The 27,239-nt window shown below is 54.5% G+C and overlaps 1 protein-coding gene across 1 annotated transcript; it reads left to right on the top strand.

The window, feature by feature from the left end:
- The first annotated feature begins 247 nt into the window (after nucleotides 1-247).
- LOC122682698 (translation initiation factor IF-2-like) lies at nucleotides 248-26,904 on the top strand. The gene is made up of 3 exons (XM_043885699.1): nucleotides 248-438; nucleotides 25,730-25,886; nucleotides 26,104-26,904. Exons 1-3 carry the CDS (start codon nucleotides 248-250, stop codon nucleotides 26,902-26,904), a joined length of 1,149 nt encoding a protein of 382 aa, XP_043741634.1.
- The last annotated feature ends 335 nt before the right edge of the window (nucleotides 26,905-27,239 follow it).

The raw sequence follows: 27,239 nt of genomic DNA, 5'->3' as shown, positions 1-27,239 counted from the left end.
CTAGGAGAATTTTGAGCTTTATTTTGCTAGCGTGTGAGGTGAGTGTAATTGTGCAGTAGTTTGAACATTCCTTGGCATTGCCTTTCTTTGGGACTGGAAGGAAACCTGTAGGCATATGAGTTTGCAAACCCTGGTGTCCCCGAAGGGGGACACCACAGGCTCCCAAAAGTTGGCCCATGGAAGAGGCACAGCAACCACTGAGGACCGGTCTATTAAGGTCACCGTGGGAACCAGAAGAGCCTCAGAGATGCCGTCCACACAGCGGGAAAGCTTCTGTCAACGCCTCCCACACCACCTGGGCTCCCAGAGCCCAGGGGCAGTAGACCCGCAGCTGGACAGAAGCCACGGCCTTCAGCCAGAGGTTGAGGCCAAGAGAAGGGGTCTTCCTGAACGGCTGGTCAACAAGAAGCTGGACGACGGCCTGAAGAGGGGGAGCTGGTGGAGTGGACGCTCCTAAAGACACCTCGGGAAGCTCAGTTTTCAAACCGCCCGTGTCTGTGCTCCAGCAGGGGGCTGGGGGTGGGGGGCTGCTCAGATCCAGAGGGCCCTGGATGTCTGTGCTCTAACCTGGGGGGCTCTGATTCACTGTGACCCGGCAGGGGTCTCAGGGTCTGCCTTTTCAAAGCTCATCAGGTGATTTTGATGCACAGCAAAAGTTAAGACCTCCCTCCGAGGGCCTCAGAATCTCATGGGAAGGCTGATAAAAAATAAAGGTTCAGGCAGGAAGGAAGGAAAAGAGGGAGGGAGGGAGGAACAGATGGAAGGGAGGAAGGAAGGAAGGAAGTCTGACGACAACAAGTGTTGGTGAGGATGTGGAAGCACTGGAACTCACACATGGCTTGTGGCGATGTAGAGCAGTACAACTTTGGGAAGGAGTTTGGCCGTATCTCTCTAAATATGCATATCCTAAAACATACCTCGATAAAACTGTTAAGAATACGCTTACCCTGTGGGCTGACACCTGCACTTGAAAGTGTGAAACCAACAGAAACGTGTGCACCTGGCTACCAGGAGGCAGGGTCAAGGCTATGCAGAGCAGAAGTTTCTCATAAAAGTCAAAAACTGGAAAGAGTCTAGCAGTCAAGCAAAGGAATACTACACAGCCATGAACAAGAACACACTGTTGCTACCCCTGACACAATGGATGGAGCTCAAAACATGGTCGTGAGGGAGAAGAGCTGGACAGAACACACACTCCGTTTATGTGACGTTCAAGAACAGACAATGACAAACTTTATCATGGAATGATACATACAAGGGGGTAATGCCGCAAAGAAAACAAACAGAATGACCATCCAGAAAGTCAGGACTGTGGATATCTCTGGGTGGAGTGAGGGAGATGCAGCTTGAGATGAACCCACAGAGAAAGAAATATTTCTTAACCAGGGTAGTTACAAGGGTGTTCACTTTTCATTATCTTTTCCTCCTCCTCTGTGTTACAGTCACATGCATATTTTATGATTTTCTTTATTTTAATATTTGTTTTTATTTATTTATTCCCAGGTGGCGCTAGAGGTAAAGAACCCGCCTGCCAATGCAGGAGACACAAGAGATGTGGGTTTGATCCCTGGGTGGGGAAGATGCCCTGGAGGAAAGCACAGCAACGCACTCCAGTATTCTTGCCTGGAGAATCCCATGGACAGAGGAGCCTGGCGAGCTAGAGTCTATAGGGTCTCAAACAGCCGGATACAACTGAAGCGACTTGGCACACACATGTATTTATTGGCTGCGCTGGGTCTTAGTTGCAGCAGGTGGGATCTAGTTCCCTGACTGGGGATTGAACCTGGGCTCCTTGCATTGGAAGTGTGGAGTCTTAGCCTCTGGACCACCAGGGAAGCCTCTACAATGTTAAGTCTCCCTTCCAGTTCCAAGAATGCTGATTCCTCAGGCTTGGGTTGGGGCCCGGGGATGAGCATTTTAAACATGCCCCACCACCCCTGTGCCCTGAAGATTCTGATTCCCAAGGTCCTGAGGCCACACCAACCTCTAAAACACCCACGTCTTGGGAGGAGGAGCCCAGAAAGCCAGCCCCCAGTTGGCAAGCAGGGCCGTCGCTGGTTAGAAGTGCCCAGGGGACCCCCAGCACTGTGGCCGGCCCACAGCAAGTCCGGTCCATGTCGGTGCACTAAAGGCTGACCTTGGGGGGTTTAAGGAAGGAATTCCTGCCGGCGGGTGCCACTCTGGATGTGGGTGATACTGGAGGGGAGGGTGACACAGAGTTGGTGAGTCGCTGAAATCCCAGCACAGAGGGGCTGGCGGCCCAGTGTGCCCACTCTGGAGGCCAGGCTCGGTGACTGCCCTTTAAGGAAAACAGAAAGGACGGGGAGGAAGCAGTTAAGAGGCTGCCATCAGGCAGGCGTCTGCTTGGGCTTCTGCCAAGGCGCGTTTGGTCTCCCCAGAGTCCAGGTCGGGGTGGGGGAGATGGGAGCGGGAAAGCTTCAGGCCCACCCTCGGCACGAGGCCATTGAAGACAGAGCCGTGTGGATGCCGCCAATCTGCGTCAGTTGCTACCCCGTCACCGCGGGAGGGAGTGGGCTACCCCCACAGTAGCTCCTGAATTGCAGATCACCCGCTAAGTGCCAGGCCCCGGGGCAATGCTGGGGAGAGAAAGAGGGCAGTCCCAGCCTTCTGCCGTGACTCAGGGCATGAGAGGGGGCCAAGGGAGGCTTTCCTGGAGAGGATGCTGGGTCAAGTCCACAGGATTAGTGCGGGTTCCCCAGGGAAGCCCCCTATGCCCCAGAGGCAGAGAGAACTGCATGGGCAAGCGTCTGGGGTGGGAGTAAGGATGAACACGCCTGGGTGCTCCCCAGGCTTGGCTCTGGGGCTTTACGCAACCACGTGGATTATGGCGTGATGACGCTTTCATGCAGGTGCGGCTATTCCCATTTTACAGATGAAAAGACTGGGCCACAGCGAGGTTAGGTAGCCCGCACAAGGTCACACAGGAGGCCTGCGTGGCTGGAGCCCAGAGAGGGCAGAGGGAAGCGGGGATGGGAGAATGGAGGGGGCGGAAGTGCCGGGCCACACAAGAGGACGCTGACCTGGATCCTGCAGCGGCCAGGAGCCACTGGAGGAAGGAGGAAGTTAGGGCATCGGACACATGTTTCAGAGGTGTCGAATGGCCAGGGTACGGCCAAAGTCGAGCAACAGTGGACGGTGGACAGACACCTCCCCTGTTGTTGGGCATTGACTGAGCACCTCAGTGGTCTTTCCTGCAGACAGCACGGTCCATACTGACTCCTGACAAGGCCATCTTGGGCACAAATGCACAAATGTTACGATGTGACGAACACAAGGACGAACACAAGGACGCGCTTCCCGGCCCGAGCCTCCAAGACCCCACTTAAACCTTTATTAATCCTCTACAAAGCGCAGTTAAGCCACTTCCACGGTTTCTGTTGCCGTTTTTGCTTTACTGAGGTCGATTTCATCAAGACAAAGTCTTTCTTAATTAAAACCTGTAATGAAGATTTGACTCATCAATCAGTTCCTTTGCCCACAGCACACACCACTGATCACGGCATCTTCTGCCGCCTCGGATTCCCTGTTCCGGCTATGATCTCTGTCAATTTCAACTCTATCGGGTCAGAATCTTGCAGATCTTAATGGTGGCATGGAGATTTGATTCTTCTGTCAATTTTTAGATCAATAACTGCTGTTTTTTTTTTTTTAACCGTGCACAGTTTTAGCCAATGTCAGTTTTATTTTGTGTGGGTTATTTCTACCAGCGATGTTCATGACAGATTGGACTGGAGACAAATGGTCCCTGATTTTTTCTCAGGGAATCTGTGACAAATGGAAACATGCTTGCAAACCAGAAAAAGAACAGGGCTCTGAAGACGGGGAGAGAGATCCAGACCCAGACAGAGACTGCAGATAGAGGCTCACAGGGAGACAGAAAGACACGGAGAGAGGGAGATACACAGGGACAGGGAGACCCGCGAAATGACAGTGTAGCTCCTGGCGGCTCCACAGAGTCACAGGCGGCGTTCGAGCGAGCGGGCCACCCTGCCCTGCTTCCTCTCCAGCCCCTAAGGGACAGCCCCACCTGCAGGCCGTGGTCCTGCCTGGAAGGTGAAGAGGTTCTCGGAGTCCTTCCTGGCTCTGCCTTGCATTCGCGCCATGGGAGGGCCTTCCGCCAGGCGGACCTGGACTCCGACACGGGCCAGGGCCAGGGCTGGATTTGGTAGCTCTCCTCTCGCCGGCCATCCCCGATCCATCAGGAGTGGCTGCGTGGAGATGGGTTTAGAAAGCCTCCGAGGTTAAGCCAACAGGAAGGAGCGCGGCAGTCATCTGGCAGTGGGCCAAGGGGTGGTTCTTGCGTCCCCTGCGTCTCCAGTTGGGGCAGTGAAAAGTGAGGGCCCGGAGATCTGAGTTTGAGTCTTAGCCACCACCTCTCTGGGCCTCCGTCCATCTGGGAAATGAGAATATTTCTATGATTTGGTCTCAGGAATTGTTGGGAGGATTAAGAGAAATAAATGAGGTGCATGTATATGTGTGTGCGTGCTCAGGCACTAAGTCTTGTCCAACTCTTTGCAACCCCACAGACTGTAGCCGGCCAGGCTCCTCTGTCCACGGGATTTCCCAGACAAGAACAGAGGTGGGTTGCCATTTCCTCCTCCAGGGGATCTTCCTGACACACGGACTGAACCCGAGTCTCCTGTGTCTCCTGCACCAACAGGCAGATTCTTTACCGCTGAGCCATTTGGGAAGCCCAAATGGTGTATTACACAGGTGCCGATAAATATTACGAATGAAAGGACTTTTTTCTTATTTACTGGGTGAGTGCATGATGAGGTAAGAAGCCCCGGGCTGGACTGTCTCACACTGGGTGTGCCAGATCAGCTGCTTTCTCTCTCCGACCCTCAGGTTACTCATCCATAAGATGGGTCTGCTTCTTATAAGCAGCTGAACATACACTTGGCATGTAACCCCATAGTCCCACTCCTGGGCATTTAGCCAAGAAAGACAGAAACGTGTGTTTACACAAACCCTGGTCTAGAAGGGCTCCTGGCAGCTTAAGTCACAGTAATCCCAAACTAGAAACTACTCCAATGCCCAGGAACAAAAGACGGAGTAAAGACACCCTTTTTTCTTACACTTGGCAAGAAAAAGAAAGAGATTCCGTCACACAGCAGCGCTGGGGGAATCTCAAGTCATGATGAATGTGCAAAACTATACATGTATGATCCCATTTCTATGAAACTCTGAGAAACACAAATCAATTTATATTGATGAAAAGCAGATGGGTACTTGCCTGGGTCTGGCAGGAACTATTTGGGAGGGGCACAAGAAAGCTTTCTTGGGTGATGGGAAGTCTCTAATTACGCATGGATTGGGGCAGTGGTTACACAAGTCTATACATTTGTCAAACTTTCAAACTGTTCACTGAAGATGTGTGCATTTTATTGTGTGTAAGTTATACTTCAATACGGTTCATTTTTAAATGGTTCCTGAGACAACCTTCTTGCTAAGTTTCTTGGGTCGGTCTATGATCAGATGGTCTATACCGATGGACAGGTCAGACCTTGTCACCCTGGAACAAACTCTACAAGCAGGAGGGGTTGGGGGTGTTTCTTCGGGTGGTAGCAGAAAAAGGAGCCCACAGCACTAGCTGTGTTGAGATTCCCCTGTGAGGGTGACCCAGCTCCGGGGTCAGGCTGACCCGGGTGGGAATCCTGCCTCTCACCTTCACCAACTCGCTGTGACACTTGGGGCAAAGCAGTTTCCCTGCCTGAGTCTCAGTTGCTGGAACATTCCTCTTTGTCAAGGTGAGCTGAGCTCCTAGCTCCGGACTGGACACCAGGCCATGCCATCAACCCTCATCAAAACTGGGAGACCAGTACAGACACGAAGCACCTCTCCAGGGCTCCCAGCTCCACAGAGGCGGCCAGGAGCTCTTGCACGCTGCTCCTCTGGGCAGTGAGGCGGGCCTGTCCATCTCCTGCGTGATGGTCTATCTGCCGCTAATCACTGTGATTCTCCCATCAGCCTCACAGCATCTCCCTTCCTCCAGCACAGGGGCTGATGGTGAAACGACCTCACATCAGGGTGCTCAGACAGCTGCTGACCGCACCATGGGACTGCATGATGGACACAGGAGGTCTCCCCAGCTGCCCCGACAGCCTGGGAGGCCTCAGAGGGTAAACTACCCCTTCCCTGACCACCAGGCTGCCTGGGAAGACCCCGCAGACCAGAACCCAGAGCAGATGAGAACCAACACTCGTCAATGAGCTCGGGATGAAATCCGCACCCAGCTGCCTCTCTGGCCCCAGAGGGTTCTCCTCTTCTCTCTGCTGAGGCCATAGGCCTCTCCTGCCCCTCCCTGAGGGGTTTCTCCCAGCCTTAGGTGAGAAGGGGGCAAATACACCTTGACGTTGCCAAGTGGGGCTTATCTCAGTAAGCACCATGGTTGCTCTGAGACAGTTCCCTTTATGTGTCAGCTTGGAGGTTTGGTCAAACCCCAGTCTAGATGCTGCTGTGAAGATATTTTCTAGACGTGATCAACATTTATGATCAGTTGTTTAGTGAAGCTGATGACCCTCCATCACGTGGGTGGGCCTCATGCTGTCAACTAAATGTCTTAAGATCAAAGACCGAGCTTCCCCCCATTAGAAATCTGTCTCAAGGCTGCAGCACAGAAACCCTGCCTGGGGCTCCAGCCTGCCTGAGCTGCCCTATGGATTTCTGTATGCCAGCCCCAGCATCACGTCCGCCAATTCTTTAAAATGAATCTCTTCTTTTTTGATAGCTATACAGATAGATAGATCTCTTATCCCTTCTGTTTCTCCAGAGAACCCTGACTGATACACTCTGAGCCCACGCTTCTCACTTAAGTGAACTAAGGCCCCCACCACGGACAGTTGTGTGTCCCATCCATCATCCAGACTCCGGTCTTCTGGTAACAACACTCCGATTTTGCTCCAGGGAGGCCCTCACCCCCATCCGCTGTCCATGTGATTCATGGGGCTGACCTTGCTTCCAAGGTGGGCACGGCCAATCAGAGCAGCTCACTCTCCCAGCCAGCGGGACCCAACTGTGCATTCTTGCCCCACCAGACTGTAGGAAGGTACGAGTCTGCAATAAAGCCAGCAGCACAGAGGAAGAAAGACAAGGAACGGAAGGACGGAGCTCTGAGATCATCCTTTGAGCCCCTGGATTCAGCCCTTCCTGAAGCTGTTAGGAGCATGTCAGGTCCCTCCCTTGCCCGTGCCACTTGGGGTTGGGGTTCTGTCGTTTCTAACCCACAGCTTCCTGCCCCACACCGCCTCCTCTGCAGTCCTGAGAGTGAGCAGGTGGCCACGGCTCAGGGAAAGGGCCCGGTGTGTTCTGTATCCTGGTGTGTGCGAGCCGGACGCAGAGCTGATGAGCAGAGCGGCGGAGGGAAGGCTGAGGAGGGAGAAGGAGTGGGAGGAGGCACCCAGGACGGGGCTGCCGGGGGGACAGGCTGGGGGACAGCAGGGAGCGGCGGGTCAGGTGAACTCACCCCGCGCTGCCGCGGGTGGCATACACCTGCTCCTCGTCTCTCCAGGGACCCTGCCGGAAAGCGAAGTCTCCGCTCCCACCCTCAGCGCGTGATGTCCCGCTGCGCCACCTCCACACAAACACTCAGCAGTTTCAGCCTTTTCAACGTGGGCCCTCTGCTGGGGATCTATCTGTGCTTTGTTCAAACAAACAAAAAAAATTACTTATTTATATCTGGCTGCATCAGGTCTTAGTTGCGGCATGACGGATCTTCTTTTTTGCATGCGGGCTTACCTGCCCCATGGCATGTGGGATCTTAGTTCCTCAACCAGGGATAGAACCTGTGGTCCCTGCCTTGGAAAGTAGATCCTCGACCACTGGACCACCAGGGAAGTCCCTCTCTGTGGCTTACTTTCCATGTCCCTCTATGAGATGCTGCCAAGCACTTCCACACACATTTTATTGGCCGTTGGGATCCCCTTTGTGAACTGCCTGCTTGGGTATCTTGATCAGTTTGCTTTTGGCTTGCCTGTCCTTTTCCTGTTGATCTGTATGTATTCTGGATGAGCCCCCTGTCTGTCGACAATATAGGCTACATAGGACTGCAAGGCGGGCCCAGAGAGAAGCCACAGGCCACTCGTGGGGCTCACGCTTATTCAGGATGGGTCTTTGTTGTTCAGTCGCTCAGTCGTGTCCAACTCTTTGCGACCCCATGGACTGCAGCACGCCAGGCCTCCCTGTCCATCACCAACTCCCGGAGCTTGCTCAAACTCATGTCCATTGAGTCCATGATGCCATCCAACCACCTCATCCTCTGCCGTCCCCTTCTCCTCCTGCCTTCAATCATTCCCAGCATCAGGGTTTTTCCAATGAGTCAGCTCTTCGGATCAGGTGGTCAAAGTATTGGAGCTTCAGCCTCAGTATCAGTCCCTCCAATGAATATTCAGGACTGATCTCCTTTAGGATGGACTGGTTTGATCTCCTTGCAGTCCAAGAGACTCTCAACAGTCTTCTCCAACACCACAGTTCAAAAGTATCAATTCTTCGGTGCTCAGCCTTCTTTATGGTCCAACTCTCACATCCGTACATGACTACAGGAAAAACCATAGCTTTAACTCTATGGATCTTTGTTGGCAAAGTGATATCTCTGCTTTTTAATATGCTGTCTGGGTCATACACAGGATGGGTCTAAAAAAGTCAAGTTGTGAAGCTTAGATATTTTAGAAATCTCTGACCATTACCCCTTAAGAGATGAAGACTCAAGCACAGGCTAAAAAGCAGGAGGGCAGGGGAATGAGGAAGAAGTCCAGTGAGGATGTGCCCTGGGCCAGGCTCTGTGCCAGAGTGCCACCTGCTTCATCTCAAGTGCTTGTGCGGCCCCAGCCTTCCCAGAACGTGCAGACCTGACTGCACCTCGGGGCCTCCGCATGGGCTGTTCCCTCTGCCCTTGCAGTTCCCTGCAGATCGGGCTTCTTCTCACCGCCCAAGTGTGTGCTTGACCATCCCCATCTCGGAGACAGCTTCCTGAGGACCACAGGTGAGGGGAGTCTGCACCCCCGTCTGCCCCGCCTGGGTTACATTCACTCTCACTGTCACGCATCAGTCGGCAAGGCGCTCGGCTGGAACACACTGGCATGTGAGATCCGTCAGGCACGTCCCGTCTGTCTCCTTCACACTCCACCCCCAGGGCCCAAGGCAGTGTCTTCACAGAACGGCTGCTCAGCCAACAGCTGTCAAACAAATGAACAAGTCTCACGACAACCCTGTCGGGCAAATACCAACGGTGTGCCCATTTCACAGATGCAGACACTGAGACTCCGAGGAGTTGGGTAAGGTGCCGAAGGTCTCAGAGAGAGTGAGGGGAATCCCAGTCCTTCCGAGTCTGCAGGCTGCCCCCGCCCCTTGCCTGTCTCCAGGTTTCTTTCAGCCCTGGAGGGCGGCAGATCCCGTGAACCCTTAATCCTGTCTTAAAACTGGATTCCGTGGCTCCAGATGAGCTGAGCGAGGGGGACGGAAGAACTGAATGGGGACTGGGGAGAATGCGAGGCTGGGCCCCCGCCAAGAGGCCAGCGCATGAACAGAAGCAGGTCAAGTTTGCAAAAGCTGGGCCCACCAGCATGCCCATCTCCATCCCCATCTCCAGAGACGCCCTGAGCATCCCCCAGCCCAAACCCCACCCAGGACAGAGGCCCTTCCTGCAGCAGCCTGAATGGGGCGCTCCACCCCTCCCCGGGCAGTCCGGTTCAGTCTGGCCCAGTTCCCAGGGAAGCAAGAGCTGTGGGAGTTGTCCTCAACCTGAGCTTGGCTGGGAGGCCTGCAGGGGATGCCCAGCACCTCCGGAACTGGGAATTTCGAGCGCTGCTGGATATCTTGCTAGGAATTAGGTTAAAGCAGGAATAATCAGCTCATTAGCCCCCTCGCTAGACTCCACACGTACCCAGCCTGTCTCAGAGTGACGCTGCCTACTGCTGCTGTCTGCCTGGATCCGAGGAGAGCGGTACAAGTGAGATATTTTATTTATGCGTCGTGCATATTTATTAGGAAGAAGTAAATAAATTAGCTGCCTGCCATCTGCAACCACCAGCCCACACGAAGTTCCCTCCGTCCTCATATGCCTCGGCTGGGGCCATACCAGCGAAGCTCAGATCCGGTAAAGAAGGGGTTCCTTTCTAGAAGAATTTTTCTCCAGGGTTTGAGCCATGCTAGGATTACCATTTTCCTGAAAGAAATCGATATCAGGTACTATTCTAGGCCATTTGCCGATAGCTGCTCCTCTCATCAAGCCTGGGAGGTAGGCATATTGCCATCCTCATTTTAAAGATGAAGACCTGGAGGCTCAGAGAGGTCAGGTCACTTGCTCAGGGACACAGAGCAAAAGAGTGGAGGAGCGGAGCTCAAGTCAGGGGAGGCTGAAAGACTCCTGCGATGTGCTGGGGAGGAAGGTTGGCCCAGGAGGCAGTTATATTCCCATTCTGGTGCTAGTTGCTGTGAGGTCCAGGCTGGTCCCGTAACTCTCCTGGCCCTTGAATGTTGAATGGGAAAATAAAACACAACAGGACAGACTTCATACGGTGGGAAAGCAAATCACTACCCGTCCAAAAGCTGAGTGGCCTTCAAGCACATCCCAGAGGCTCCTGACTCCCCCCTGGTAAAGGGGCCCAACAGCTCCCCGACACCTGTCCCAGACCTGCTGTTTAATTCTGGGCACATCAGTGTTCTCCTCGGTAAAAGGGGAAAACAGCTGATTCGGGGAGGGCATGGGCCATGGGGAAGAGGATCTCATGGGCGTGGGAAGCCTGTTAGGTCTGATGGAGGCAGGCGGCAGGTGGGGCCGAGGACAGGGGAGCGGGAGGGAGCCCAGAACACCTGGTGGTGCTCCAGAGCCCAGAGAAGGGCGGTGACTTGCCTAGAGCCACACAGCAATCACAGCCACCCAGAGTCTCACACCATCTGCCTCCCAGGGCGCCGAGCCCAGCACCGTCCAAGCTCAGCCTGGATCTGAATCTTTCATGAAGCGCCATAAATCTCCCCAGAATCACTCCTGCCCACAGCCTGCAAGCCCTGCCTCCCTGCCTCTGCCTCCCTGCAGGCTTTTCTCATTAAATGAAGTGCAGAATCCAATGCAATTGCTTTTGATTTTCCCAGAGGGGCCACCTGCCACCTCCCTCCAGGGTGCCCGCGGGGCGCTGACACTCAAACAGTGCGGAGATTTCTAGATAGAGCGTTATTGTTTAAGATGTTTGGTTTAACATCTTCAGAGCCGAGGTTGGTGAGCCCCCACTACGTGCCAACACAGCCCCCTGAAAGCCCTAGGAGGTAGAATTGGCCCAATTCACACAGAGGACAGTTCAGAGCAAACACAGGCCCACCGGGTCCCCTAATTCCTGGGCCGGGGGAGCTGGGGGGAGAGGAGCTGCCGATGCTAAAGCCAGCTTGTCCTTGGGCCAGAGAGGGGACAGGGGTGAGCTGCAGCAGGAACGGGACAGGTCAGACTCGAAGGAGACCAGACCGTGCAAGCCCGGTGCGCTCAGCATCGAGAGTCTCAGCCCTCCGTCTCCCACACGACCAGGGTTCAACCCGGCATCTACCGTGGGCCAGGCCCTGCAGTGGTTTCCCAGGACGCTCAGAAGAAATTCAGACTCCTCCGCTCAGCCTACGGGCCTGGTTGAGCTCTCCGCCTCACCCCACAACACACCAGGGCACCCCTGCCCCAGGACCTCTGCCCCTGCCCTTGCCTCCGCCTGCAGAGCTTCTCTCTCGGGTCTTCCCTCCGCTGGTCCATGCACAAGCGTCCCCTCCTCCAGGAGGCCTTCCCTGACCACCTTGTCACTTTTTATCATCTCAGCCCCTGTCTTTATTTAAATAGTTTTATTCATTTATCTGCTCTTGGCTGTTCTCGGTCTTTGTTGCTGGGGGGGCTTTACTCTAGTTGCAGGGAGTCAGGGCTACTCTCGTGTTTTGGAGCACAGGCTCTGGGGCGCGTGGGCTTCAGTAGTGGCAGCTCCGGGGCTCTGGAGCACAGGCTCAATAGCTGTGACACACGGGCTTAGTTGCTCGGTGGCCTGTGGGATGTTCCCAGATCAGGGATCGAACGGGCAGGCGTATTCTTCACTGCTGAGCCACCAGGGAAGGTCCCCATTTAAAAATATATATATTTATTTGGCTGTGCTGGGTCTTAGTTGTGATGCACAGATTCTGTGATCTTTGTTGAGGCATGTAGGATTTTTTTTTTTTTTAAGTTGTGGCATGCAGGATCTTTTTCAGCTTCGGCATGTGAATTCTGAGTCGTGGCATGTGGGATCTATTCCCTGACCAGGGTTCGAACCTGGCCCCCCTCGAAGTCTTAGCCACCAGACCACCTGGGAAGCCCCTCATCCCATTTCCTTGTCTTCCTTTGTCTCTGTGAAGTCTTATTTATTTGTTCGCCTGTCTATGGCCCAACTCCCCTGCTCCATAAGCACAAAGACTGTCTCATTGGCTGCTGCAGCCCCAGTACTTAAGGCAGTGACTAGCGCCTGGCAGCTTGTGGTTAACGACTGTAGAATGGATGAAAGTCAGGAAGGAAGGAATCGGTCCACTTGGGGCCAGGACACAGGCAGGAGGGAGGCAGCAAATGCCTGGGGTCCCACATATGATGACAGTCCCCTCCTGGGCTCCCCCCTCCCCCGACCACCCAAGGTCAGTTCCCTGAAGCAAAGGTGCTAGGGGGACGGGGAGGCTTCCCGGAGGGAGTAGGGAGACCTCATGGGATACAGCGGGCTTCCCTCGTAGGGTAAAAACTCTGCCTGCAATACAGGAGACCTGGGTTTGATTCCTGGGTGGGGAAGACCCCCTGGAGAAGGGAATGGCTGCCCACTGCAGTGTTCTTGCCTGGACAATCCCGTGGACAGAGGAGCCTGGCGGGCTATACTCTGTGGGGTCTGCAAAGAATCAGACATGACTGAGCGACTAACCTACTACTACTACGGGATACAGAGAGGGAGAAACGGTTTAGAACATGAGGAATAGCAACACTCTGGGAGATTATGTAGCCATTAAAAATGACAAGTGTGAGAAATAACATCTGCAAGGGAAAAGCCCAAGCAGAACTGCCTTACAGGCTGATGACAGCCACAAGTCAGCTGCAGCCTTACTTGCAACAGCAAAATGCTGCAAACAAACCTGTGATCCAGCGCGGGGGAGGCGAGCTGGTAAACAAACTGTCCCCCACACAGACACTCAACAGGACACTCCGCAGCCAGAATAACCCAGGGAGAGGCTGACCCAGGGAGGCTGAGTGAAGAAAAAAACAAAAGCAAAACGTAAAATGTCACATGATACCAGCAAAAATAGACAGTGGAAAAAAGATTCAGAGGGAACACATCAAAGAGTCCCTGGATGGTGAGTTGACAGAGAATGATTTTAGCTTTGTTTTTGCTCTTTATCTTTCTTTCCAAAATGGTCTGCTTTTAACAACAAATGCATGCTTAACCAGGTAGAAACTTAATTTTTTTCTTTTTCTTTTTGGCTGCTCTGTGCAGCACGCGGGATCTTAATTCCCCAACCAAGGATCAAACAGGTACCCCCTGCATTGGAAGGATGGAGTATTAACCACTGGATCACCAGGGGGGTCACAGAAAGTAACTTAATTTAAAAGGATACCTGTGTTAATTTTTAATGATGGCAAAAAGCCAGAGGAATGAGCACACATCAGTGCTACACAGAGAAGGAGGGGGCATTGCAATGCCTTTTTAAAAGTTGATATTGCTGTGCTTAATTATTTTAAATAGTTTAAATGCCCAACAAACATTTTATAAGATTTCTTTATGGCAAACAGACAAAGGAACAAAGGAACAGACAAAACAGACAAAGGAAGAACCAGGAAACTGGTCAACAGGAGGGTCAGAGGACCAGTTTCAGCTCAGGGACCAGGTGAGGCCTTCTCCCCTCTGGGCCTCAGTCTCCTAGCCTGTAGAATGGGATGAATCATTTGCTTCCCAGTGTTGCTGCAGAATCCAGGCCTCTAGAGAAGGGGTGTTCCCATGCCCAACACTTAGTGGAATCTCAGTAAATTCTGGTGCCCTCTGCTCTCCAAGCAAGGGACATCCCAGTAGGGTCCTCCCTACTGCTACCCTCCTATCAGGGAGGCAGGGAGTGGTCCCCAAACACTTTGGATCTCATACTCCCATCTACAGAAAAATGTCTGCACGCTCCCTTGCAGCAACATATGCATATCATTTATGGACTATCCATGCTTCACTGTATCTGTGTATCATGGCATACAACACATGCAAAAACAGAAATAGTTAAATTGCAAGAAAACGCTACCATAAACTGAAACTCAATATTTTTTCCCGTCTTCTTCTTCAAGAGACGTCCTGGGTGTGGCAGCTGCACCCCGCTGTGGGGAACCACTAGCTGAGCCTGCAAGCTTCTCGAGGGCAGAGGTCTCCAGAGGGCTCGAAGAGCCAACTGTCCCAGCAAACTGCTGAGGTTCAAGGGGGCGACAGAGGTTGGAGGGCATCATTGACTCAACGGACATGAGTCAGGAGACGGTAAAGGACAGGGAAGCCGTGTGTGCTGCAGTCCACGGGGTCGCAAAGAGTCTGACACCGCTGAGCGACTGAACAGAGCAGTGTGGAGGGATGTCTGTGGTCCAGGCTGGTTTACATTTGAAAGAAACAAAAAAGCTGTGAAAGGTCAACCGCGCAAACCCGAGTCTGACTCCTCGAATCTGAAGGAACTCTGGCGTCCGCAGAGGCACTGGGCCACACTCTCCCTCTCCCTGGGCAGTCTCCCCACAAAGAAGTCGAGAGAGCTAGACCAAGTGATCTCTGAGGGAGGGTCCTTCCTGCTGCCCCTGGGCATCACCGCCCCCCAGTCCCTTCCCACCCACTTGAGGGAGGCGGCCTCTCTCGAGAGGCAGGGAGGTCCGTGATTTACACCCTCCTGGGGCCCAGCCTCACTGTAAAATACAGCCGCCCCCATCCTGCCAGCCCTCCAGGACTCCTGCCAACCCAGAGCCAGCTGCCCGTAAACCCCCAGACGTAAATCTCGAGACCCAGTTCCATCAGGACAGAAGGCAGGCAGTAAATTCATGGCTCCGGGGTCTCGGGCAGCAGCACCTCCTGGGAGAATTCATTTTTCACCCTAGGATGAATCACCCTTGCTGGCCGGGAGAGGGGAAGAATTTGTTCATCCAGTTGAAAAACGATTGTTTGAAGGACATTCCCCCTTCCTTGGGGTTCCCCAGCTGGGCTGCCAGCTCCCAGAGCTATACAGCCAGCCAGGTGCCTCTAGGCAGGGGTCTCTTGGCAGGCCCCTCCCATTCAGCCCCCAAAACCCACTCCTGCACATCCCCCAGCAAAAGATACCAGTGTAACTCCCCAGGCCCTGAGGATTCCCGGTCAGGAAACTGTGCGTCAAGAGGTCAGCTGGGTCCCCCGCATGGCCCACTGCCTGCCTCCCTCCGGAGGCTCTGGGATTCAGCTTCCACCCTGCTGGGCAGACAGACCTGAAGCCCAACCAAAGTCACTACCTGTCTAGCTTGGGGACCCTGAACAAGTAAAACCACTGCTTTATCTTTTTTTGCATAAAATTACACAAATCCCCAAAGGGAGTATATGTCAGAACAGCAATTCTGGAGAGTCGTGTGGCCTTGGGCCAGGGCATGATCTATTTCTCACCCCAGGTCAGATACATTGGTGATTGCTGTATGTTGATCTTTCCAAAGTACCCATGTCTGAATCGCTCTTCTTCGTGTCCAGTATATCTCTTAATGAAAGCGCAAATCGCAGAAACGCAGCGTAGCAGGCCACCCCTTGCATAAAGTGAGGGGAAAGAACAGGAGTGCAGAGTTGTTTATTACGCACAGGAGAAATTTCTAGAGGCGTGCACTAGAAACAGATGACGGTTTTACCTACTGTGGGACAGGCGGGGATTTGACAAACAGAAGACCGACCCTGGGGAGAGACTCTTCAGGGAAGTGTTTCGAGGTTTTCCATCTGAACCATGTGACCCTCGAGTTCTCAGGCCAGCCGCCTACCAGTGGACAGCTGCTTTATGCTCTTTAGTTTTTTTTTTTCACTAACACTGCAATGAATGTCCTTATCCATGTTGCCTTATGCATTTATGTTAGATTTTTTCCTGAGCATAGATACTTAGAAAAGGGATGGATGGGACTTCCCTGGTGGTCCGGCGATTAAGAATCCCCCTCCAACGCAAGGAACACAAATTCGATCCCTGTTGGGGGAAGATCCCACATGTCGTGGGCCCTTGTATAGGGCCCGTGCTCTGGAGTGACAGAAGCCATCGCAATGAGAAGCCCGAACACGGCCGCTGGAGAACCGCCCTCGCTCCCCGCAACTAGAGAAAGCCTGTGCGTAGCAATGAAGACCTATCGCAGCCAAAACAAAAAGGTTTTAAAAAGAAAATGGATGGCTGAGTCAAAGGATGTGAGCACTTTCCATAACTGTCAAACTGTCCCCCCAAAACGGTCCTACCCGCTTGCTGCGTACATCAATCTGCTCACTCACGGTCTCACCGGCAGTAGACGCTACTAATTTTTTCATTTCCCCTCAAAACTGACAGTGTGCTACTGTTTCTATGCGCATTCTTCCTAACGCCCACAGAACAGTCCCCCGAGACGGTGAGGCTGACCATCTTCTCATTCACTGTCTGGTCATTTGTGCGTCTTCTAGTCACTTCCTGCTCAAAGCCATTATGCTCCTCCTAAATGGCTTTCTTTTCTTATTGATTTGCAAACTTCCTTGCACTCTAGATGTTATTCTTTTGTTCAGTTCAGTCGTTCAGTCATGTCTGACCCTTTGCGACCCCATGGACTGCAGCACGCCAGGCTTCCCCATCCATCACCAACTCCCAGAGCTTGCTCAAACTCATGTCCATCAAGTCAGTGATGCCATCCAGCCATCTCATCCTCTGTCGTCCCCTTCTCCTCCTGCCTTCAATCTTGACCAGCATCAGGGTCTCTTCCAATGAGTCAGTTCTTTGCCTCAGGTGGCCAAAAGATTGAAGCTGAAGCTGAAGCTTCATCATCAGTCTTCCCAGTGAACATTCTGGACTGACCTCCTTTCGGATGGACTGGTTGGATTCTTTGGTTAACATTGATCTGTTTCTGGCTGTCTCAGGGCTTTGCTGCGGCTCCTGGGATCTTCGGCTGCCGTGTGCAGACTGCTCCCTCGCTGTTGCACACGTGCTCCGGAGCAGACGGCCTCAGTACTTGCAGCTCACTGGCTCAGTTGCCCTGTGACACGTGGGATCCTAGTTACCCGACCAGGGAGCAAACCCATGTCCCCTGCATTGGAAGCGGATTCTTAACCACTGCACCACCAGGGAAGTCCCTGGATTAGGTATGTTTTAAAGACTTTTCCTCCCAGCCTGTGGCTTGTCTTTGAACCTCGCGAATGGTCTCCTTGGTCATACAAAATGTCTACATTTTTTGGTGGTCCAATCTCTCCATTCTTTCTTTCATGGCATCTGCTTTTGGAGTTTCTATTTCCTCATCTGATAACCTGGCCTTGCAGGGTTAAAACGAGGAATGAATACGAGGCATCTCACAGGGCTGAGCAAATATGACAAGGACAGTCGCTGGTGAGGGGGTAGGTCTTCCTGCCTCACCCTGCCTCCCAGCCCCCTGGCAGCCAGCAGGAGCTTTCCGAAGATAATCACTCTCCTGCCTGAAAACCTTTCAGCTGCCTCAAGAAATGACGCATAAACTGCTTCAGTGGGTGAGTTCAAGGTCTCCCGCACCGGGCAAGTGCGTGAATGCGTCATTGGCTGGACGGGGGCGGTGGGGCTGGTGACCACACTCCACAGGCGCAGCGGCAGGGCGCGCCCAGGGTCGCCAGGTGCTCTGAAGAGAGCTGCACGTATGTTTTTCCCGTGTGAAAGCTCCCCGCCTCCTCCCACCTACCCTTGAAATTCAACAGCAACTAATTTTTTTCAAGCTGCTGTCAGTGCCAAGCAAGGTGTGTTTACGGGCTGGGTACGACAGTCTCTGCCCTGACAATCTGGCCAGACCCACCTTTCCAGAACGGAGCCCCACTCCCCCACCCCCAGCCACTTCATGCAAGCCCACACCACACAGCTGTAGACACGACACGTTTTTCTGAACTCTGCTTTTTTCACCCGCTGATCTTTTGGTCTAAAGTGGCTTTCTCTGCTCCTTCCATTCCTGGCCAACTCACTACTGCTCTTTGAAACCTCAGTCAGAAAGTGAAAGTCGTGTCGGACTCTTTGTGACCCCGTGGGCTGTACAGTCCATGGAAGAGTTCTCCAGGCCAGAAGACTGGAGTGGGTAGCCTTTCCCTTCTCCAGGGGATCTTCCCAACCCAGGGGTCGAACCCAGGTCTCCTGCACTGCAGGCAGATTCTCTACCAGCTGAGCCACAAGGGAAGCCCACTCAAGCCAGATGTCAACACCAGTTCCCCAACCCAGACAGAGTTCCATGCTCCTTCCCTGAGCGCCCCATCACTCCTGACTCTTGGGACTGGAATTCCAAGGGAAGCAGCCTGGGCTCACAGAATGAGCCTTGGCTTGGAAAAAGACGCCCCTGGGACGACATTCCTGCTATGCTGCAACCCAGCAGTGCGTTCTCAGGCAAGTGACTTAACCTCCCTGGGCCTCAGGTTCCCAAGTGTGAGACGGAGATGATGAGCTCTGAACTCAGGCGGGGTTTCTGAAATGGCATAAGCCGAAGCATTGATGCTTTCGATGTGTGGTGTTCGAGGAGACTCTTGAGAGTCCCTTGGACCTCAAGGAGATCAAACCAGTCAATCCTAAAGGAAATCAACCATGAACATTCACTGGAAGGACTGATGCTGAAGCTCCGATACTTTGGCCACCTGATGCCAAGAGCAGACTCACTGCAAAAGACCCTGATGCTGGGAAAGATTGAAGGCAGGAGGAAAAGAGGGGGACAGAGGATGAGACAGTTGGATGGCATCACTGACTCGATGGACATGAGTTTGGGCACGCTCCGGGAGATGGTGAAGGACAGGGAGGCCTGGTGCGCTGCATGCAGTCCATGGGGTCACAAAGAGTCAGACGTGACTTAGCGAGCGACTGAACAACAAATAAGATAAGGGCCTGGCACTTGGTAGGGGCTTGGTAAGAGTTTGCAGGATGAAAGGGCAAACTTTAAAAACAAACAAATATTTTCTCAGAATGCTCTGAATGCCCCACATGGAAAAGTTAGCTAATTTTCTGGAGGGGAGCCCGGGGGTTCCCTACACTCCTGTGGAACCTGTCCTTTACTGCCATCTCCTGATTTCAAAGACGGCTACGGACTACCTGCCCATCCATGGCATGCACTCTGAGGAGACATTCAAGGCTGAGGACCGCGGAGGAGTGAGTCCCTGGAGGGTAAACTGAGGCAGACCAGCCAAAGGAAGAAGAGAGGGCAGATCCAAGCCCCTGGTGTTTGGGAAGCACAGCCAGAGGCGGCAGCCCCAGGGCTCAGCCGCACACGTGCACGCTCAGGGCTCAGCCACACACGTGCACGCTCAGGGCTTAGCCGCATACGTGCACGCTCTGCGAGACCTAAGCCTCCTCGATCTTCAGGACTGTGTGCCCACGTCTGGCACACAACAGGAGCTCAGAAAAACATCTGCCAATTGAGTGGACTGCTCATTAAATAATACCAATAAGGATGTTTTGCAGGGACTTCCCTGGTGGTCCAGTGGTTAAGAATCTGCCTGCCAACATGGGTTCAATCCCTGGTTGGGGAACTAAGATTCCACATGCCTTGAGGCAACTGATCCCGTGAGTCAGAACTCCTGAAGCCCGAGCGCCCTAGAGCCTGCGATCCCCAACAACAGAACTGCAAAGAGAAGCCCGCACCCTAACATGAGAGGAGCCCCCGCTCACCGCAAGCCTGTGTGCAGCAATGAAGACCTAGCACCGGCAAAACACAAACATTATGCTACACTCCTAGAACCAATAGAGTATTAAAAAAAGAGGGGGGGACGTTTTGCAAAGCATTAACTGCCATACAAATGCAGCTCCCCAGGCAGGGATTTGCTGCCCTATCCACACTCAGATCTGTCCTGGCCGGCTCCCAAGCTGGGGCCCCAGGGCGGGACACTGCGAAGAAGGATGGGACAGGGTTCCTGCCCTATGGAGCCCGAATCCAGCGGACAAGAGAGATGGGCAGACACATAGCTACGCTCCAGCAGGAGAGGAGCTGGAATTCAAGTGTGGTGGGAGAGACCAATTCTGCCATTTTGGGGAAGGGGACAACAGGAAGCTGCACCCTGCCCTGGTCTAAGCTAGGAACGCAAGGATACACTAATTTGCTGGGTGAGAAGAGGGTGGGAGAAGAGGCACTCCAGGAAGAGGCGGCAGCCTGAGCAAAGGCTCAGAGGTGGGGCAGAACAAGGTCTATGCACGATTCCGGAGCAAAGAGAGGTTACTGCAGCCAGATCCCAAAGGGCTTGGAATATCAGAGGCCTCCAGTTTCAAAGGCAGCATCATCTGACCCCTCAGAGTTCGTTTAAATTGATGCTCAGCATTTTAAAGTTGGCAGGTAGCACTTAAAACTGGATTTTTAGCTTCTCTAGGAAAAAAGAAAACAGCAACAACAAAAAAGATCAGAATACCTGGTGGGCTGAGCCAGGGCTCCTATAAAGTCTAACTCTCTGTTTCAACTCCGTCCTCCAGGCTCATTTTGCTCCCTTCAAATATTTATTGAGCAAGTACTATGTTTGTTTGCTGTTGTGTTTCTCCCCCCAAGCCTTCCTCAGCTTCTGCTGTAGAAAGTCAACCTCAATCTAAAGAGAAACTATGCAAATGAACTTATTTAAAAAACAGAGACAGATTCAGACTTAGAGAACGATCATGGTTACCAAAGGGGATGGATAGAGGGGAGGGAGAATTAGGCAGTTTGGGATGGACACGTACACACTGCTGTATTTAAAACGGACAATCAGCGAGGACCTACTGTGTCACAATGGGACTCTGCTCGAAGCTATGTGACAGCCTGGATGGGAGGGGGGTTTGGGGAAGAATGGATACCTGTGTAGGAATGGCTGAGTCCCTTCGCTCTCCACCTGTTACTGTTACTACCTGTTACTAGTTGTTACTAGTTACTACCTGTTACTACGACTACACTGTTAGTCAACTATACTCCAGTACAAAATAAAAAGTTTAAAAAAAAAGGAAAAAGAAAGTCACAGCAAAGGAAACACTTGGATGAGGGTTTTGTTCGTCTGCTTCCCCACTCCCTTTACAAGTGAAATTAAAGTGCAGACCTCTTGTCCTTTTGCCCACAAAGTGAAAGAAAAAGACATGCTATTTAAAAAAAAAAAGGGAGTGGAGAGAAACACCAGATCTACAATCTTATACCATCCTTCTTGGCTGGGCGGGGGGAAGCAGGCGATTCTGCACAGTGACATCACAGTCTGCATCACGGGACATAACTTCCGCCACTCAAAGGGTGATGTGCATTTCTGGAGATACAGGGAGAGGTTTCAAGTCGGCTTCAGCGTCGACACCGCAGTTATTAAAACCAAACAAAAGATCCTTTCTCAAGTCTGGCTGGCTCTTCTTAAATTTCTCTGAGCCCCCACTACCTGATTTAAGGCAACGAGCAGATGTTTCACAGCAGGAAGCACATTAGCTCCAGATGCCGCCGCTTTGTTCAAGACGTGCACACAGACGCACTGACAGACACACGCACACACGCACACACATGCACACACACACACACAGGACTTGGGGCAGCTCCCCTTCCAGCACCTGGCAAGCCCACATGGACCATTTGTAACCTCTGCCTGCAAGTCTGACAGAAAGATGAGCAGCGGGAGTAAGCAGCCAATCAGATCCCACCCCACCGTCTTCCCGCTGTCTCCTAGGTAACCAGCAAAGGGACACATCAGCTAGCTGGGTACCACGGGGACGGACACACACACACGATCCCCTGAAAGTCCGTAATTGCAGAGCCACTGGGTGAGCCTCTGAGAACCCTGGACAGTTCCCCCAACATGCTTTCAGTGCCTTTGGTTGCTGCCCATCCCGCAGTCTCGGCTCCCATAGCTTTCCCGCCTCCACCCCTATACCCATGCCATCCTTCTGCCTGGCACGCCTCTCCCACCACCATCTCCATCACTCAAAACCTTGCTCATCTTCAGAGCCAACCTAAGTCCTTGGTCAAGACTTCCAATACCTCCCATCGCAGAATAAAATCCACCCTCCTCTCCGATGGTAATCTGGCCTTCCGTGACCTGGCTCCTCCAGCCTCTTCACTCATCACCCTCCTCCCTCGACTCTTTCTCTTCCTCCAATAGGTCAAACCCGTCCTCCCCACACTACCCCTTGGAAGCCAGGGCTTTTGACACTTGCTGTTCCCTCTGCCTACACAGGAGAAGGAAACGGCAACCCACTCCTCTTGCCTGGAGAATCCCCTGGGCAGAGGAACCTGGCAGGCAACAGTCGATGGGGTTGCAAGAGTCGGACACGACTGAGCGACTAAACCACCAAGCACCCTACCTACACAGCTCTTCCTTCTGCTCTTGGCATGGCTGAGCTTTCTTGTTCTTTAGTCTTGGCTCAAAAGTCACCTTCTCAGAGAGGCCCTCCCTGAACTCTCTTTGGCCACCCTCTCTAAAGAAGTTCCCTCCTCTGGGACTCTCCACTACATCACTCCATGTTCCTGTGTTGTCTTCACTGCTGACGCTGAAACGATCCCATTCTTACTTACTTGCTTACTTGTCCTCTGTCTCTCCCCAGACGGAGAAGGCAATGGCACCCCACTCCAGTACTCTTGCCTGGAAAATCCCATGGACGGAGGAGCCTGGTAGGCTGCAGTCTATGGGGTCACGAAGACTCGGACATGGCTGAGCGACTTCACTTTCACTTTTCACTTTTGTGCATTGGAGAAGGAAATGGCAACCCACTCCAGTGTTCTTGCCTGGAGAATCCCAGGGACGGGGTCGCACAGAGTCGGACACGACTGAAGTGACTTAGCAGCAGCAGCAGCAGTCTCTCCCCAGAAGGTAAAGTCCCTTACAGCGGGGTCTCTGTTTGGTTCATGGCGGTATCCCCCGCCCCCAGAACAGGGCCCAGGAAATATCTGGTAAGTGACTAAAAAGTCATTTCCTCCTGACTGCTTCTGTATTTTGCCCTCTCTCTACTAAGAGAGCTGGGCGTGATGAGTTCTATTAACCCTCCTGGCTAACATTCCAAAAGTCCATTAGAGAGCAGAAAGGACTGGCATAAGGAGGAAAATTAATCAGGCCACACCACGGGAAGAACTTGCCGGTGGAGATCCGACTGTCTCCGCTGGGTCACCGTTCTCTCCTCCTCTGAGCAGCCTCTCTGACCAGGAATTGGCTGCTGCTTTCAACTCCACGTTCCCCAGGCACTTACATCTTGAACTTTTGTCATCTGAGGGACCGGGGGGCAACCTGAGGCTGAGGACCGGCTTTTATTTTTCTGATCCCACGCAGAGATCAGCAGGAGCCTGGAGGAGGGAGGCGAGGGTCCCCTAGAAGGGTTTACTGCGGCGAACAGAAAGGAATCTGTTGCTGTCTGTGGGGCCACAAACCTCAAGGTGATGGTTCATTAGCACACCTTTCTCTCTCTCCGTCTCCCCCACACCACACACAGACACACTTCAGAAGCATCACAAAGCTAGAGTCACAGAGTTCGCCAATTCCTGTGGCTGCGTGTGATCCAGACACACACACTGTGTAAGTGTGTGCTGAGCCCAACCACACTTTTGGCCAACCTCACTGGGCAAGGCTGGCCGATGGATCCAAGTGGCCACACGGCAGACACAACCCAGACTGGGTTCCCCCAAACCCTAGGAGTGGGGAGCCTCCAGATGACCGCTCATGATCCAGAAACCCACCCTGAGTCTTGAGTGCTCCACTGACCAGTACCCTAGATCACCTCCCCAAATCTAAGCGTGCGGGCGTGCTCAGTCACCCAGCCGTGTCCGACGCTTTGCAATCCCATGGACCGCAGCCCGCCAGGCTTCACTGTCCATGGGATTTCCCAGGCAAGCATACTGGAGTGGGTGGCCATTTCCTCCTCCAGGGGATCTTCCTGACCCAGGGATCGAACCAGCGTCTCCTGTGTCTCCTACATTGCAGGTGGATTATTTACCTCCCGAGCCATCTGGGAAGCCTCACCCTCACCCCACCAAACCTGAAGTGGGTGTAAAGATCCAGAAAGGAAGATGGGAATTACTATTTCTTGAGCATCGACCACTTGCTAAGCCACTGACTCTCCAAGACCACCTGCAAGGGAACCCTACCCACTTCCCGGATGGAAAACCAGAAGCTCAGAAGAATTAAGTAGTATGCCCAAGGTCACACAGCTGGCCAGCAGAGACGCTAAGCTGGGGCCCTGAATCTGGTCTCCAAGCCCACTCGCCTTTCCCTGGGGCCTTAACTTACCCCACCCAACAAGCGGACAAGCTGGTCTCGTTCAGAATGTCCCTCCTGCTGACTGAAGCTCTTCTCTGAGGATGCCAGGCCTGTGGCCCCATCTCTGCAGCCCTCTCTCTCCCACAGGTCTCCCGTCCAACTGGACCCACATCGCAGAGTTTCTCATCAGAGACCTGGCCCACAGGAAACCATTTTCCCATGGCCCAGAGTCAGCTGGGGATTTTTGTCTTTTTAAAATAGCAATTTCCTGCTGGGCGAGGGTGGAGGCACCAGTCACCCTCCGATTCAGTGCCAAGCTCAGAGATTAATGTCAGGTAAGATTTCCCAAGGAAAACTCAGATGCTGGGTATCTCATGGCACTGTGGGAGGGGGCAGGGGGCTCCTCTTCAAGATGGTGGCCAGCGGCAGGCAAAAGGTCTGCAGGCGTCACAAGACCCCCTCGCCTGGTACGGGTCACCTGTGAGCCTTGGGCACACCCACGCGCATCTCAAACACGCCACCCACGTGCCGGCATGCACACCTCACACACACACACACCACCCACGGGCCTCACCCATGGCGAGTGGGAATCCAGGAGCAAGGCAGCAACACCCTCCATCCCAGGACATCACAGCCTCCCACTTGCCAGTCTGCCCTGGGCCGCGCGCTGTGCCCAGGGGCCAAGATCCCACATCTTCCTCCCTAGGCAGGCCCTCCCCTTAGGGACACAGAAAGAGCCTCCCAGAGCCGGAAGGACGGGTCCAAGACTACGGAGCACGCCTGTGGCTGAGCTGCGCTGTTTTCTGAAGGCTGGTGCTGGGCCCCTGCCTCTGAAGATGCCCTTCTTAATTTACTCCTCTCCTTGGGGGCAGCTCCGTGGTGCCTGCTCTACCCTGCTGCCCCCTCCCTCCACCGAAAGGAAGGAAGCCTGGGCACCTGCCCCGCCCCCACCTTTGCACGGGTTCCAGAACTGACCTAGCGTTGGGGACAGGACAGGAGTGGCAGGGACCTGCTCTCAGCTGTTCCGCCTCCCCGCTTCCCTCGCGCCCCAAACAAGAGCATCCTGGCCTGGACTGGGCACGGATCCTTTCCCAGGAACTGAGCCTGGTCCGACTCGGGGCGGGCAGAAACGGGAAGGAGTCGGGGCAGGGGGCTGGCACGACCGAAATCTTGCCAGTAACGCAGACCTGGGTTCGTTCACCTCCAGCTTTTCCACCTAGTGGTGTCGTGACCTTGGGCGAGAGGCTTCCTCCCCAGAGCCCAGTGCCCTCCCTGGCCAGGAGGAAAGAACAGCGCCCTCCCCAGGGGTGGCCGCGAAGGTGAAAGGCAGAGGCGGAAGTGTGGGCCCGGACGCACAGTGCCCGCTACCTCTAAGCCCGACTTCGTGCCCCCCGAAGTGAGCAGAGGGTGGGCACTGCCATCCCCGCCTGGCTCTGCCCCCTCGACACCGTTCTGGCAATTCACCGAAGCCAAACTACCCTCGGCGGTGGCCGGACCCGGGCGCGCGTGTTCTTCTTAACCTCCAGCGCGCGCGGCCAGCGGCTCCGACCACAGGTAAGCAGCGGGGCAGCCCGGGGGGCGGCCGGGCAGAGACGGCTGCGCCGCCGCGCTGCGGCAGGGCCCGGCCGGCTCCCCGCCCGCCGCGCACCCCTTCCCGCCTCCGGCCTCTCTGCAACTTTGAGAAACTGCAGACTCTGGGGTCGTCGCGGGGCGGCTGCCGGGCGCGCGGAGGAAAGTTGGGTCCCAGTGACGGCAGCCTCGGGATCCCCAGGCCCCAGCCGCGGTGAGCGCGCGCACACCGGACCCCCCCCCACCCCGCAACTCGCGGGGACGCACGTGGTCGCCGCGCCGGCCACGGCCGCTCCAAGGACCGGACTCGCGCGCCGGTCGCGGGCTGCGCCCTGGGGCGTCCAGAGCCCTTCGCTCCCCACCCCCAGCCCCAAGCGGTCGCCTGGGCCCTGGTCCCACCTCCGCGCGTCCCGTGCAGCCGCCCACCGTGTCCCCCCGGCCCGGCTGCGCTCCAAACCGCATGTCCTGCGATGACCCTTCGGGCTCGGCGCTTCACGCGCTCCCCTCCCGTGCCTCGGAAGCAAACGGCCGTCCGCCCCTCGCCTCCCGCGGGGACCCCCAGCGGGCGCCCCCCGACCAGCCCCGCGCTGGGCCCGCCCTCCTAGCCCCGCGCCGCGCCGGTGCTCACCGGCCTGGGCGGCGGCCGCGTCCTACCTTCGTCCGGCAGCCGCTGCAGGCAGAACGCGAGGTTCCTCCGCCAGCCCCGCATCCCGGCGGCCGCCCTGCGGCCCGGCCCGGCCTCTCCAGCCCGGCCCCGCCCCCGCCGGGCCCGGCGGCGCAGCGCAGCGCTGGGGAGGGCCGTGCGCCCAGGGCGCGGCGGGCATGGGCGGCCGCCGAGGGTCGAGGGGCCCGGGCGGCCGCCAAGCGCTCGGCTCGGCTCCGGAGCCAGCCGCTGAGCAGAGGCGCCCCGAGAGCGCGCGCTTTCCCGGGCGCGGGGGCGCGGCGGCCGGGGCCGGCGGGGGCGGCGCGGAGCGCGGCCGGAGGGGCCCCCGCAGCGGCCTGAGCTCGCTCGCCGAGCCAGCCTCCGGCGAATCCGCACTTAGCACGTCCCAGGAACGCTCATCACCGCGAATCAGACCGTGAATGAATGAGTGAAAACAATGAATGCCTGAATAAATGGGTGAATAAGGGAGGGAATCAGTGAGTGAATACATGGGTGTATGGATGAGTGAGAAAACGGTGACAGAATGAATGAATGAATTAGTGAATGGGTGTATGATTTATGTAAATTAGCGAGTGAATAAATGGGGGGTGGGGAGGAATACATCAGTAAGTGGCTGAATAAAGGAAAGCACGAGTGAATCAATGAATCAGCGGGTGTCCCCCGGCTTCAGGCTT

Source organism: Cervus elaphus, chromosome 24, assembly GCF_910594005.1.
Source record: "Cervus elaphus chromosome 24, mCerEla1.1, whole genome shotgun sequence".
Taxonomy (NCBI): domain Eukaryota; kingdom Metazoa; phylum Chordata; class Mammalia; order Artiodactyla; family Cervidae; genus Cervus; species Cervus elaphus.
Note: the sequence above shows the minus strand (reverse complement) of the source record. Positions and strands in the feature narration are given on the sequence as shown.

What these genes read in the sequence shown, in the direction of transcription:
- LOC122682698 (XM_043885699.1), top strand. Translation starts at nt 248, where the DNA reads ATGCCGTCCACACAGCGGGAAAGCTTCTGTCAACGCCTCCCACACCAC. An exon ending in GGCCTGAAGAGGGGGAGCTG is followed by an intron (nt 439 to 25,729) that starts GTGGAGTGGACG and finishes TGCCCCCCGAAG; the next exon opens with TGAGCAGAGGGTGGGCACTG. An exon ending in GCCAGCGGCTCCGACCACAG is followed by an intron (nt 25,887 to 26,103) that starts GTAAGCAGCGGG and finishes CGGGATCCCCAG; the next exon opens with GCCCCAGCCGCGGTGAGCGC.